This window comes from Aphelocoma coerulescens, chromosome 20 (assembly GCF_041296385.1).
Source record: "Aphelocoma coerulescens isolate FSJ_1873_10779 chromosome 20, UR_Acoe_1.0, whole genome shotgun sequence".
Taxonomy (NCBI): Eukaryota; Metazoa; Chordata; class Aves; order Passeriformes; family Corvidae; genus Aphelocoma; species Aphelocoma coerulescens.
In genome coordinates this window covers 14974845-14988226 of record NC_091033.1, presented here as the reverse complement: position 1 = coordinate 14988226, position 13382 = coordinate 14974845, and the positions used below count along the sequence as shown (strand labels likewise).

General features: G+C 46.3%; 2 protein-coding genes across 2 annotated transcripts; one reads left to right on the top strand and one right to left on the bottom strand.

Annotated features, from left to right (window-relative positions):
• Positions 1 to 136: 136 nt before the first annotated feature.
• Positions 137 to 7081, bottom strand: DPM1 (dolichyl-phosphate mannosyltransferase subunit 1, catalytic). Its single transcript, XM_069034011.1, has 9 exons — positions 6951 to 7081; positions 6604 to 6703; positions 5897 to 5930; positions 5400 to 5476; positions 5267 to 5292; positions 4866 to 4961; positions 4015 to 4083; positions 3612 to 3726; positions 137 to 593 (listed from the first exon to the last, which is right to left on the bottom strand). The coding sequence occupies exons 1-9, from the start codon at positions 7055 to 7057 to the stop codon at positions 489 to 491; spliced, it is 729 nt and encodes a 242-aa protein (XP_068890112.1). The 5' UTR covers positions 7058 to 7081; the 3' UTR covers positions 137 to 488.
• Positions 7077 to 8972, top strand: MOCS3 (molybdenum cofactor synthesis 3). The gene has a single exon (XM_069034010.1). It carries the CDS (start codon positions 7109 to 7111, stop codon positions 8717 to 8719), a length of 1611 nt encoding a protein of 536 aa, XP_068890111.1. The 5' UTR covers positions 7077 to 7108; the 3' UTR covers positions 8720 to 8972.
• The last annotated feature ends 4410 nt before the right edge of the window (positions 8973 to 13382 follow it).

Genomic DNA, 13382 nt, shown 5'->3' with positions numbered 1-13382 from the left:
CCATGAGCTGTTCTTTGTAGCTGCCTCATGACACACGTGTACACATGCTGAGGAAAGGAAGGACACTAATTAGTATCTATTTCAATTAATATCTACAAACCACAGGACAAAGACAGGACACATTCCAGGCTTTTTTTTGTCCTTGCTTGTCTTTATTTCAAAATCATCTTTAGCTTCTGCTGAATAATGATTCATTTCCAAATGCAAAAGATCATTTAGCTTTGTCTTATTTATTAAGACTTAATTATTTTTACAAAAATAGAAAAGCACTAGCCTTTATTAATTTTTAGTTTAACATATAGTTCATTTCTGCAGGAAGGAGCATTCTGGGCTGCAGAATGTTTGATTTATTGTTGATGGTTGTCTAATTGTTAGGTCATAGCAGGTCTCCTGATCACCACATAAATTATCAAGCTTTTGCTTATATGTTTAAATCAACACAGATGTCAGAAAATGTTTATCTGAAAAAGTTACTTCAGGATGAACTCTCAGGTTGTAGCAAACAAGGTCAAGAGCCCCTTCAAGAAGGAGACAATTTCATTGCCTCCCAGTTTGGATTCTCCATAGACACGGTCCACAAATGAAATGGGAACCTGTTGAAACAAGCAAAACTGTTTTTAAGGTTCAAAACCTCAATCATCAGAAATTCTGTGAACTAAAGAATGGCCTTTGAGCTAGAGCTTGTTCAGGCATGGGGAGGAGGAAAGCACCAGGCTGGCTTCCTTTGTGTCAGTTCTTACCAGGGCTTTAATGATTCCCCATAGCTGGGGAGCATGGAATTACTTGGTTTACCACCTTTAAAGCTGATCCAAAGACATTACTCAGTGGCTGGATGATACATCCAGGCAGAGCAAACTTAGCAGCTCACAAAGCCTCCAGCATCTCCTTGTCAGCCAAATTGAGAGCCTTTGAGTCAGTGCCTCAGGAAGCACAAATCTGTCCCCACCACAAAACAGCTCAACCTCACCGCTGGCTGGGAGATGGCTTTGGAACATGACAGTGAATATTGTAGAAACGAGAGCTCTTTTTATCAGTCTTGGGCCATTTCATAGATTATTTGCAGGATTTAAGGGCATTTAACACATTAATTTTGGTCTCCTTTATGATGTGACACCGTCCAGATGAACTCACTACTCATGAGATGTTGGGAATGTTCTGCTTTCAGTCCTCTGACCAAACACAAAGGACACATGACAGGACATTCTGCCAACCCAGTGTTAGAATATTCAAGCATTTCCATATACGTTTGTCTGCAAAATTGAATTACTTCAGGACTAAAATAAAGAACTGCAATTGCAAAAGGCATTTAAAAATTGGCTTGGGGTTTTGCTGGCATTGTCAACCAGAAATCAGCTGGCAAGAGGAACACACAACCCCAGCCCCCTGCATGTGTGCCAGAGGTTCTCTCACAATTCCAGCAGGTCAGGCCAGGACAGAAGAGAACCCAGGACAAGAGGATGGGAAGAAGATGCCCAGAAAGGCAGGCAGAGACTCAGCAATGACTCTGCTCTCTTAGCAGTGTCACCTTGATGATCCCAGTGACAATCCTGGCAACTCCACACAGCTGGTCTACAGGGCATGGGCAGAAATCACTGAATATGGAGCCAGGGCAGGATGGCACAAGTGGCATTTCCTGACCAAGAAAATGAATGGTTAATATCTCATCTACTGAGAGGGCTGCAGTGTTACCCTTCAGCACAGCAATTAAGCACTCTGTTGTTTCTGGAATTCCGCCTTCCTTGCTTCCTTCTATCATTGCTCTCAAAGGCAGCATTTTCCAAGGCTCTATTCCATGTGCTGGAGGACACCGCACACGTGGTGAAGTACAGCGAAACAGGAGAGATGTGCATGCAACTCTGCAGGTACAGCCTGTGTCAGTTCTCATCAGCCATTTGTTCCTTTTAAATTGGCAGAGCTCAATCTCAATTCTCAACTTAGCTGAAGAAATATTTTTCCCTCGCAGCCACATTTTACAGCTGCATCAAAACTCCCATTCTGCCTGTGGAGCTGCAGTGAACCAGGAGTTAGATGTGCAAGTGTCACCTCTTTTGGAATTCCAGTATTACTATCTGGATAATTACAAAATATATAAAGATCCTAAGTATTGATCAGGAAATAGTGTATAAATGTATTTGAAATGTCATAGAAAACTGTCCTCCTCTGGGAAGTGACAAGAAAAACTGGTAAAAATACAATAATCTTGTTTATATGAATGTGTCAGGATCTGAACAGTGTAAGCTTGTTACAGGTGTCACAGAGGAATCTGAAAGACAAGGCCAAAGGAGAAGAATGAAGCAGTTTTTCATATGTCAGAGAGAAATCCCTTCCCACATGTGAGGCAGGGAGCAAAGAGGGGAAGAAGATGCTCCCCAGGGAATGTACTGGGTGGCCTGTGGAGGGTGGTGTAAGTGCCCACCACAAACCAGCCCGTGCCCAGCAGGGACTGGGACACTGCAGCCTGTCCAGCAGGCTGAGAGCTGCAAGACAAATACTTTATATTTGATGTCATACAACCACTACAGGCTGTCAGTAGGTGACTGGCAGGGTCAAATAACAGGCAGAAAAAAGGTCTTTGTGGCAGCAGCCAGCAGAGGTACAAGCAACACAAGATTCTCAGGTTTTTTGAAGCCAGAGAAGTGTGTTTTACTCTTTTAAAATGTATATTCAATAAAACCTCATCTCAGCCCAGGTTTCAGTATCTTGATGCAGGTGAGGAGTTAATTCAGCAATATTAGGAAGCAAAATGTGAATGCAGCTGGATGTGGAGGCCAAAGAGCTTGGGGTCAAACTCCAGCTACAGACAGCACAGGGATGCTGTTCCACAAGTGAAAAAGGTGGAAGAAAAGAGCTGCTTTGTTGTGAGGAAATGCTTTACTCTGTGTCAATGGAGAAACGCCACACATGAAGTTTAGAGAGAGAGAAGTACAAGCACCAGAATTCTCTGACAATTCATAGTCCTGGAAACGAGGATGAAGGACTGGCTCTGAGATTCTCCTGCAGAGAGATTCCCAGTGAATCATCTTTAAAGAGACCAGCAAGAGCAATTCAATGAAATAAAAAAGGCAGCAGACTGCTGGAGATAGAGAATCTAACAATTTCTTGGAGTTTTTTTCATTGACTGTAGACAGCACATTCAAAGAGTTTAGAAGCAGAAAGTTGTGATAGCTGAAAAGCTGGAAAATAACATGGCAATAATTGACAGAGAACAAATCTGAAATAGAATCAGGCTGCTGGAGAAAATGAAATGATTTGTAAAGACTTGAGTAGAGATGTCGATACAATAGGAAGCAGGGAAGAAAAGGCTCAGAGCAGCTCTGTGGTGTATTTTGACTTCCTTCCCTCCTTTGAAGAACCTTGTAAAATTATGTGCTGCTAAAGGAATGGCAACAGGAAGAGGGAAGGATCTGAGAAGCATATCAGCCAGGGGAATAAATAACTGCAACTTCAGGTCTGACATTCACCTGACAAAGCTGGAAAAAGAGAACTCCACACATGTAATTTCTTTATAATAATTTGGAAATCTTGGCTGCTTCTTGGAAGTACCCAGAAGTCAGCAATCTGTGTCTCCTTTAAAGGAAAGCACAATGTACTTATCCCAGCTTGCCCCATACCTCTCCAATGGTGTATCCCAGCTGTCTAGCCCGGACAATCATCTCCATCTGGAAGACGTATCCTTTAGAAACACACTTCTCCATTAGTTTCTGTAAGACTTCTTTTCTGTACAACCTGTAAACAATTCCAAAGAAAATGAAACCTGAAGCACAATTTCCGGAATTTAGAAATCCAGACTGTGTGTAGGAATCTGAACTGCCATCACTCAGCTCATTACGATTTATAAAACTCTCTAACGAGGTCATGGGAGCAGCAGTTCTTGCAATCTAATCCACTACTTCTTCCACCCTTTCCAAATGATTTCCTAGTCCACAGTAAAGAAGGTCTGTTCTTACTCCAGTTCTTTGTCTAGCAGTTTCTTAATTTCCAGTAAACTTTAAGAATTGCAAACCAGACCCATACCTGAAGCTCCCTGTTAGATCTGATGCCCCTGGTCTCAGCAAGACCTGAGTCAGAAAATTGGCTCCACGACTGTGAAAGAAAACATCAATGTCAAGAGTTGTGTAGTACAAAAAGATGGGCACTTATTCCAGCCATTAAAAACCAGGAAAAATCCAAATCCACGCCCTGTGATGCCACCTCCAGATCAGACTGCAACACAGCTTGTGCTCTGGATTCTTTGTAGGATAAATAAATCACCATTAGCTTCTGCCTGTTCTCTGAAATCAGGTGTTGGAGAGGGGACTCCCCAGAAACTCCATGATTCCCTGGGGGTCCCTGTAAGCCCTGCCAGGGCAGCCTCACGTGTTCAGAGCAGCTGGACAGAGCCTTGGGCTGGGTGAAACCCCTCCCTGGTGCTCACTGCCACTGGAGCAAGGCCTAAGTAATCACTGATTGACACTGATTGTGCCACATCACTCTTAGCTTGGCAGTGTCACCAGAGGGGTTTGGCAGGGCATTCACTGGGGACGGAAAGGAGCACTCCAGCTGTGCAGGCCGAGCGTGTCCTTCACACCTGACAAGTCTCAGAGTCTCAGCCCCTTCCCTGGATGATGGAACTGGATCTCTGTCCCAACCTGAGGCCACTGTTCCAATCTGTTTTCCAACTCATATCATTCCAGTCCTTCTTGGTGGATTTTAACCAAAGAATTTGCCAGTAGTGGGTGCTTCTGGTGTTTCATGTGATTCTGCAGTGCCCAGCAGGCACGGCAGTTCTGGGGACTAAAGGCTCAGTTCAGCTTACAGGGATGGAGTACTTGGAATTATTATTTATAAATAACAAATTTCTGGGTAAAGAGCTGAAAAGTACTAACCTGATTAACTTTCTTTTCAAATCCCAGCCATACACTCCTCCATCTCCTTTATATCTTGTTCCAGATACAATATCAAAATTGCCTTCTTTCTGCTTTCTATAAACAATTGGTCTTATCAGAAAAACTGGAGAAATGTTTCAAAGTACAAATTTCAAAGTAAGAACAATCGATCTTCCAGTACAAAATATGTATTTTACAGACTTTTGAACAAATAAGAAGAGAGGAAACCAATAGTTAGGGTGGCTATGAGCATTATTTAAACACCTGTTAATTGTTCTCTTATGAAGAGATACTTCAGGGAAATCTTATAATTACCTTTTATCCAGTATGACATAGAATTTCATAGACTGCCTCATAAATAATTTATAAAGTACAACTTTCATACTATAATTGGCACCTACCTGATAAACTCTGGAATAAATTTTGGCTGAAATGGAAGAAAAACAGATTAGAAAAAAGGGCAGGAGTAAAATAACAGCAACCACTGAAAAGAGAATTATAACAGTACCCACAGTATATAAAATCCAGCCTTACATGGTGGGAGAGGTCAGCATCCATAATAACGATGAAATTCCCAGTGGCATACTTCATTCCATGGATATAAGCAGTGCCTGATGGAAACAGAAATAACTTCCCTCACTCTTTTGACGTGGAAATGCACAAACTTCGCTTGAGGAGTGGGTCACTACTTGAAATGTCATTTACAAAAGCACCACAGGCACTTAGGAGGCACAGGAAACAGGACTCAGGTTCCAAATCATCACCAATAGTTCAAACCCTCATTCTGTGCTCAGTGGATGCAGAGCAGGAGGGAGGATCAGGTTTGAGGTTCGGGGAAACATTTTATAAACACACTGGGATTTTTATATGAGCATTTTTTAAGCTTGTTTGTTTACAAGCAACCTGATGAAAACATGTTTCAGCTTTTGGGATTTACAGTGATTTTTTTCTGGACCTTTATACACCGGATCGATCAAAGTATGAAGCAGATTTATTTTTTTTTGTATTAATCAGAGTTAGTCAGGACTTACCCAGGCCCAGCTTCCTTGCTCTGGGTCTCAGAAGCTACAGGAGATATAAAAACCACATAAATTACTTGACATATGGTTTTAAAAAAGACTAAAACTTCCTATATATTTTTTTCTTAAAACAATCTTCATGAATTCAACTTAATCCAGAAATACTTTAAGAGGCTTAGCATTTATGCAGTAACAGATTGGAGAAGTATCTGACTTGCCACTAAGTAAATGACAGCTTCTTGTATGTAACTGAGGGCTATGCAGTAAGATATTACATAGATAAAAATAATAAATAAAAAACTCCTGGTCTTGAGGAATGCAATGAGACAGATTAAAAATAGAGCACAAGCCCAGCCCAGCTTTCATCTTTCCAATTTCCTTACTGCTGCAGTCAATTAAAATGAAATGAAATCTTACGCAAACCCAGGCCTGCACCAAGTACAGCAACACCCACCAGTCGTTGCTCAGGAGCACACAGCAATGCACAAAGTGCTGACAACATTTTGCAAACATCAATTCACGATTTTGCATATTTGTTCAGAATGCAGCATTATGAGCTATCATGGTCTTACACTTGTCTACAGTGGTGTACAACAACTTGTTTAAGGATGTAAAAAAGTGCAGAATCCAGGGAATCCATCTCAGTTCTCAAGGACTCATAGTACTTTCCAATACAACAACCAAAAAAAAAGTAAAAAAATTCCGAATACACAACTCACTATTTTATCTGATCCATATATTTTTTCCAGTTGCTGAGCAATTTCCTGGGTCCCATCCGGGCTTCCATCATCTATGATGATAATTTCAAAATCGATTCCACTGAAACAATAATTATTTCCCGATGAAATAATTCCCATGAAATTATTTCCCATTTGTGCCGCCACCCTGCCGCTTTACGGCCGTCTATTTCCCAGCTCTACCGACACGGCTGTCGCTCCTCAACCCCGTCCAAACGCCACACCGGGAGCGTTTACCCCGCTGCGAGCCCCGGCCATCCGTGCCGGCAGCCGGCCCGTGCGCAGGGCCCCGCGCTGTCCCGCCGCCGCAGGCGGTGTCCCGCCGGTACCTGTCGCTGAAGGTGCGCGCCAGCAGCCACACGACGAGGGGCAGGTTGTCGCGCTCGTTGTAGGTGGGCAGCAGCACCGACACCCGCCCCGGGCCCCGCGCCGCCATGGCGGCAGTGACGCGGCGGAAGCGGCGGGGCCGGCGGGGAGCGGCGCGGCCATGGCGGGAGCGGCGGCGCGGCTGCGGGCCGAGATCCGCCGGCGGGAGCGCGAGCTGCGCGGGCTGCGGGAGCGGCTGGCGGCCGAGCTGGCGCGGGGGGACACCGCCGAGCAGCAGGAGGACAGCGAGCGGGAGCAGCAGCAGGAGGGAGCCTGCGCGGTGCGGCAGCCCTCGGCGGCCGAGCTGGCGCGGCGGGACGCGGGGGATGCCGAGGATGAGGATGGAGCCCGCGGGATGCGGGAGCGGCTGGCGGCCGAGCTGGCGCGGGGGGACTCGGGGGATGCTGACGAGGAGGGTGAGGATGATGACGATGATGATGAGGAGAAGGAGATGGAGATGGAGGGAGCCCTCGGCTTCCCCGCGGAGCTGCCGCCGCTGCCGGCGCGGTCGGCGCTGAGCGCGGCCGAGATCCTGCGGTACAGCCGGCAGCTGGTGCTGCCCGAGCTGGGCGTGCGCGGGCAGCTGCGCCTGGCGCGGAGCTCCGTGCTCGTGGTGGGCTGCGGCGGGCTCGGCTGTCCCCTGGCGCAGTACCTGGCGGCGGCCGGCGTGGGCCGCCTGGGGCTGGTGGATCACGACGTGGTGGAGACGAGCAACCTGCAGCGGCAGGTGCTGCACGGCGAGGCGCGCTGCGGGCGGCCCAAGGCGCGCTCGGCGGCCGCGGCGCTGCGGCGGCTGAACTCGGCCGTGCAGTGCGTGCCCTACCGCGGGGCGCTGCGGCCGCGCTCCGCGCTGCGCCTCGTGCGCCAGTACGACATCGTGGCCGACTGCTCCGACAACGTCCCCACCCGCTACCTGGTGAGCGATGCCTGCGTGCTGGCCGGGAGGCCGCTGGTGTCCGGCAGCGCCCTGCGGCTCGAGGGGCAGCTCGCCGTGTACAACTACCGCGGGGGACCCTGCTACCGCTGCCTGTTCCCCCGGCCGCCCCCGCCGGACACCGTGACCAACTGTGCCGATGGCGGCGTGCTGGGGGCCGTCACCGGCGTCATCGGCTGCATCCAGGCCCTGGAGGTGCTGAAGATCGCCTCGGGAATGGGCTCCTCCTTCAACCAGTACATGCTGATGTTCGATGCCCTCGAAGGGAGATTCCGCAACATCAAGCTGCGGCCGAAGAAAGCGGACTGTGCCGTGTGCGGGGACAATCCCAGCATCACCTGCCTGCAGGATTACGAGGCGTTCTGCGGTTCTTCTGCCACGGACAAGTGCAGGACTTTACAGCTGCTGCCCAGCCAGGACAGGATCTCTGTGCGCCAGTACAAGGAGCTGCTGGATGAGCAGGTGCCTCACGTGCTGCTGGATGTCCGCCCGCAGGTGGAGGTGGATATCTGCCGCCTGGAGCACGCTGTCCACATCCCTCTGAGTAAACTGGAAGAGAAAAATGAAGAATCTCTGCAGTATTTACAAAAAAGAATTTGCGAAGAAAAGCGGAGAACTGATGACCAAACCTCTCTCCCTGTATATGTTGTTTGCAAGTTAGGAAATGATTCCCAGAAGGCTGTAAAAATTCTGCAGGAGTTACCTGCCAAAGAATTTGGTTCTGTGTTAGCTAAGGATATTAAAGGGGGGCTCATGGCTTGGGCCACTAAAATTGACTCAACATTTCCTCAGTACTAGAATTTTAAATGGTGAAAAAAACACACATTTTCCTAGTAAGCTCCATAAGGTTTCATCTTCTCTGTGTAATGGCTAAATCACATGGAAAAACCGGATAGAAATACAATGCTGCTTTTTTATGTTACCTTTCCCCCCCCAAAAAATGCATATTTTTGTAGCTGTCTGATTATTTTTATAAAAGTGTAAATCTGTCCATGAAAATGGAAAGAAATGTGTTCCTTGGTTATGATTTAATAGTAAAAACTTGGCCTAACTACTGACTGGTGCACGTCATAATTTGAATAGCTCCTAATTAGCAATTTTAACCTGGAAAACGACAAGTCACAGGAATCCTGTTTTTGCTCAATCTCTAAACTGCTTAACAAATTGAAACACTGCATGAAATGAATAAAAAATAATTACTGGTAATCTCTAGCTGGTCTGTAGCACTATTGATCTGTCACAGGGAATTGCCAGGACAGCACTAATGAGACCATGGTGGTCAGTATCTTTCAGTTCCCTGTAGAAGCCTTGTGTATTTATGGACTAGAACAGCACCAGGGTGTTAAGAACTTCCAGAGCCATCCATCCTCATTGGTTGGATGGCAAAGCAGTGGATTCTCCAGCTTGAATAGAGAAACTGAGGCTAACTGTTAATGAGACATAAGTTTGACCCCAGAAAGTTTGTAAAACAGAATGCTTTTATCAGTGCTTAGAAGATTTCAGAGACTGAGAGATAATGAGGAGGTGAGAGAGGAAAAATCTTCCCTCCTGCCAGGACAAAGACCCATTTCCTGAGTTTTCTCCCTGTTGCTGTGGCAGTTGCACCTCCCCAGTTGTATTCGCTGGCATGAAGAGCTCTGCACATCTGGGGAGTATCTGTACTTAACTGAATGAAAAGAAAGAGAAATAAATAGCTTCTCAACAGAGCTGCCTGAGGCCTCATCACCTCAGCATAGTAATTATCTCCTTATATTAATTAAGGTATGGATTTCTTTACTTGCTGAGGAGGAAAAAAACACCTGTCATGACTAATCTTCACATTGTACCAGGGAAAAAAAAAGAAGAGTGCCATTATAATTAGTAGTTGAAAAGGTGTATTTTGGTAAAATAAATTTGAGAACAGCCACACTCCCAGCTGTATTATAACATGCCATGGTTCTAGCAGTGGCAGTCTCGTGAAGGAACAGTAGTGACTTTGAAAACAGAGAGTCAGATCTTGCAGTTTAGAGGACAATGGAAGCATGGAAGGCGAGGACTTAAAGTAAACTTTAGTGTTTGTGGTGTGTGCCCAAGAGTCGTTGGGTTGTGGAGGCACAGCTCAGTCACAATGTCTGGATTCTGGGGGTTTCTTGTCTTGGGAATAGGAAACCAGGGGGCCTTGTTTGAAATGCCTGAGTGGGGTTTAAATCCTCCTGTCTGTACTGTGATGTCAAGAGGAGACTGAAACGTAAAAGGCAGCAGTAGCAGTAATTCTGTAATACCCACAGTGGATGGTGTGTCACGCATCCCTCTGAGCTGACAAAGGCATTCCTTTCAGTCATTCCAAGCAAGGTGATCCCAAGGATTTGGGGAGAAGGGAAAAACTCCTTGATTCTAAATCTGAGTGTGTAGTAGTTGGGTGTAAAATCTTTTCCCTTGTTACAAGGTTGTTTTGCCTATGTGTTGTCCTGTAAATGCAGTCCTTGGCAGTGCTGGACTCTTTGAAGATAGGCTGGAAAATCAAGGATCATGAAATCGTAGCTAAGCCCAAACCATTCTTATTATTGGAGGCTTATCTTGTGTTTTGACTTGCTTTAGTTCCTGAACTCCAAACATGCAGTTTCTCTGTTCACTGGGAGAAACTCTACTTAGAAATTCTAAGGGAAGCACTAAAACTTTATGACTTTGTGTTGCTGCCAAAGCACTGTTGAAATGTTGGGTTGTGTTGACACTGTGAATGAAGAGAAGCTGCTTTGGCCAAGGAGCTCTGATCATGCTGGGCTGTGTTGTCAGGAGGGATAAGGTCAGGACGAGATCACCTTGTCCTTTGCCCTCCATGTCACGGGGTTGTTTTTTCTAATAAAAACTTAACTGTTCAAAACAAAACTTTGCATTAGGTCCTTAAAATACTGCAAACACAAGTTTGTCCTTTTTTTTTTTTTAACGCAAAAGCTTTGAGCTGTCCTTTGTGAAACTACAGAAAGAATAATGTGAGGGCTGGGTGCTAGGTGGCACTGCAAGTTAATAAACCACAGCATTCCCGAGCTTCTGAGAGGCAATGCAAGCTTAGCAAGAGCTGAGGTTCCTTGTACAAATCCATTATTGTGCAGGTTTTTTGGAAAAAAGACCAGGGACATAAAATAAAATTGAGATGAATATTAACATGGATTAGGATAGCAAAATTTGAAGCAAGGTAACCGACAGGAAAACACACACACACAAATTGGTTTGTGGCATTAACCTTTTGTAGTTTGTGTTACTTGGTTAAATATACCAGCCCTGCTCACACTGCAGCTTCAACATCTTGGTGTTCAGCCAGAGAAGAAACTATTCCTGCACTAGGGATGATTAAGGTGATGGTATCCACTGAGAGCCAGAGTCAGGCTACAGCTGGAGCCACAGCCAATGTGTGGAAAGCAGCACCTGGGCAGGAGAACAGGCTGTACCAACACACTGTGCATGGCTCCAGCTGCTCCCTGGGACCCTGAGCTGGGTGCTCACTGTCACGTTTGGTGCCCTGACCCTTTGCTGGCAGTCACTGGAGGAAGGCACTGGCAGTGGGATGTTCCCGTGGCCCCGCTGTGAGAAGAAGCTGTAGTTTGGTTCACAAGGTGTTCCTGCTGTTGCTAGGAGACCAAATCCCTGCTGGTGAAGAAAGGTTATCTCCAAATTTAAAATGGCTCCTTAGCAATTTGAGTGGGAAATGAAGTCTCTTAGGCAAATGGGCATTCACCTGCTCAGGAGCGGTGGAAGGAGTCATGGAATCACAGGATGGCTTGGGTGGGAAGGGACCTTAAAGCTCATCTCATTCCAACCCACCTTCCACCATCCCAGGATGCTCCAAGCCCATCCAACCTGGCCTTGGACACTTCCAGGGATGGGGCAGCCACAGCTTCTCCGGGCACCCTGTGCCAGGGCCTCCCCACCCTTACGTTAATAAAAATCTTCCTTATCATTAGTCTGAATCTACCCTTTTAAGTTTAAATCAGTTCCCCTTGTCCTATTGCTACAGGCCCTGCTGAAAAGTTCTTATTTTGTGAAACACACTTCTAACTTCACTGTGTAAGGGTTTGAAATTCTTAAAAATCATTACAATGTTTAAACTTGTCCTTTTATATATGTATTTATATGTACACATATGTATGTGCACACCTGGAGGTGTACTCCGGATGCTGGGACAGGCATTTCAGGCAGAATTTATAGAAGTAATTTCCAGGACCTGCATGTTGTCATTTCAAACATGCTTCTGAAACTCTGCTCTCAGTTTCACTTTACTACTGGAGTAGTGGGAGGTAGCAGGTGTGACAGTGATTGGAACTCCTTAAAACGCTCTATAGCTGCCTTTTCATCCTCAATTATTATCTTTTTTTTTTTTTTTTTTGAAGTAGATTCTGTCATTTATTTTAGAAATAAAACCATAACTTTACTTACCAGGCTGCTCTTGTGCAAGTGATGGAGGTGTTTACATTGCTCCATGTGACCTTGAAAATCTTAATTTTAGTCATATAAAGTTGCATTAGCCTTTTGAAAAATACCACTTACCAATATTCCAACCAAATAAATGCTGTATAAGTATTTGTAGGAGTTTCACACTTCCCAGAAGTGATGGTGGTGGTATCTTCATCCTCGTTTCCTTGCAGATCCAGCAGCCTGCTCTGGAAATGAGAGGCCACGGCTGCAGTGCAATGGATTGAGTATTTTCCTCTGGATTTTAAAAAGAACTTCCCTGAATATTTTATCCACCCTTTTAAAGTCGGCTGGTGCGGGTGGATGCTTTAGGGCAGGGAATTGCCGGGAGCTGCCGGGAGCGGCCCGTAGATGGCAATGCAAGATCCTTGGATCAGGCACATTCCCGCTCCGCATGGATGAAAGCCCGTTCCGTTCCCAAACACCGACTCACACCCCGGAATTTACGGTGTTTCTCAGTGATTCTTGACTCTTCCAGCAGCACGGAGCCACCTCTGGGGCCAGGTGGGCATCTGGGGCACTGTCCCTCTCCTAGTGAGAAATACAGTCGTACACAAGTGCAGCAAATGACCAGAGCTGCATTTACAGGGCACACTTGTCCTTTGGCTCTGCCCGTCAGGAATGTGCAAAAATGTAACTGTACCTCATCACAGCATCCCAGAATCCCAGAATCCCAGAGTCACTGAGGTTGGAAAAGACCTCCATGAAGCATTGAGTCCACTCTGTGCTCAATGCCCACCTTGTCCCCAGCCCAGAGCACTTAGTACCACAACCAGCCCTTCCTTGGACACCTCCAGGGATGGGCACTCCAAAGCTCCCTGGGCAGCCCCTGCCAAGGTCTGACCTCCCTTTCCATGGGGAAATTCCTCCTGAATTCTCCTGGTGCTTGCAGCACTTCAGCTGTGGGCCGGAGCTCCTGCTGTCAGTGGAGGGCGAGGAGGCAGCAGGGACAAAATGCACCGGCAGCTTTCCCCAGGCCCCTCCTAAAGGAGAGTTTTCTCATATCAATTTCAGG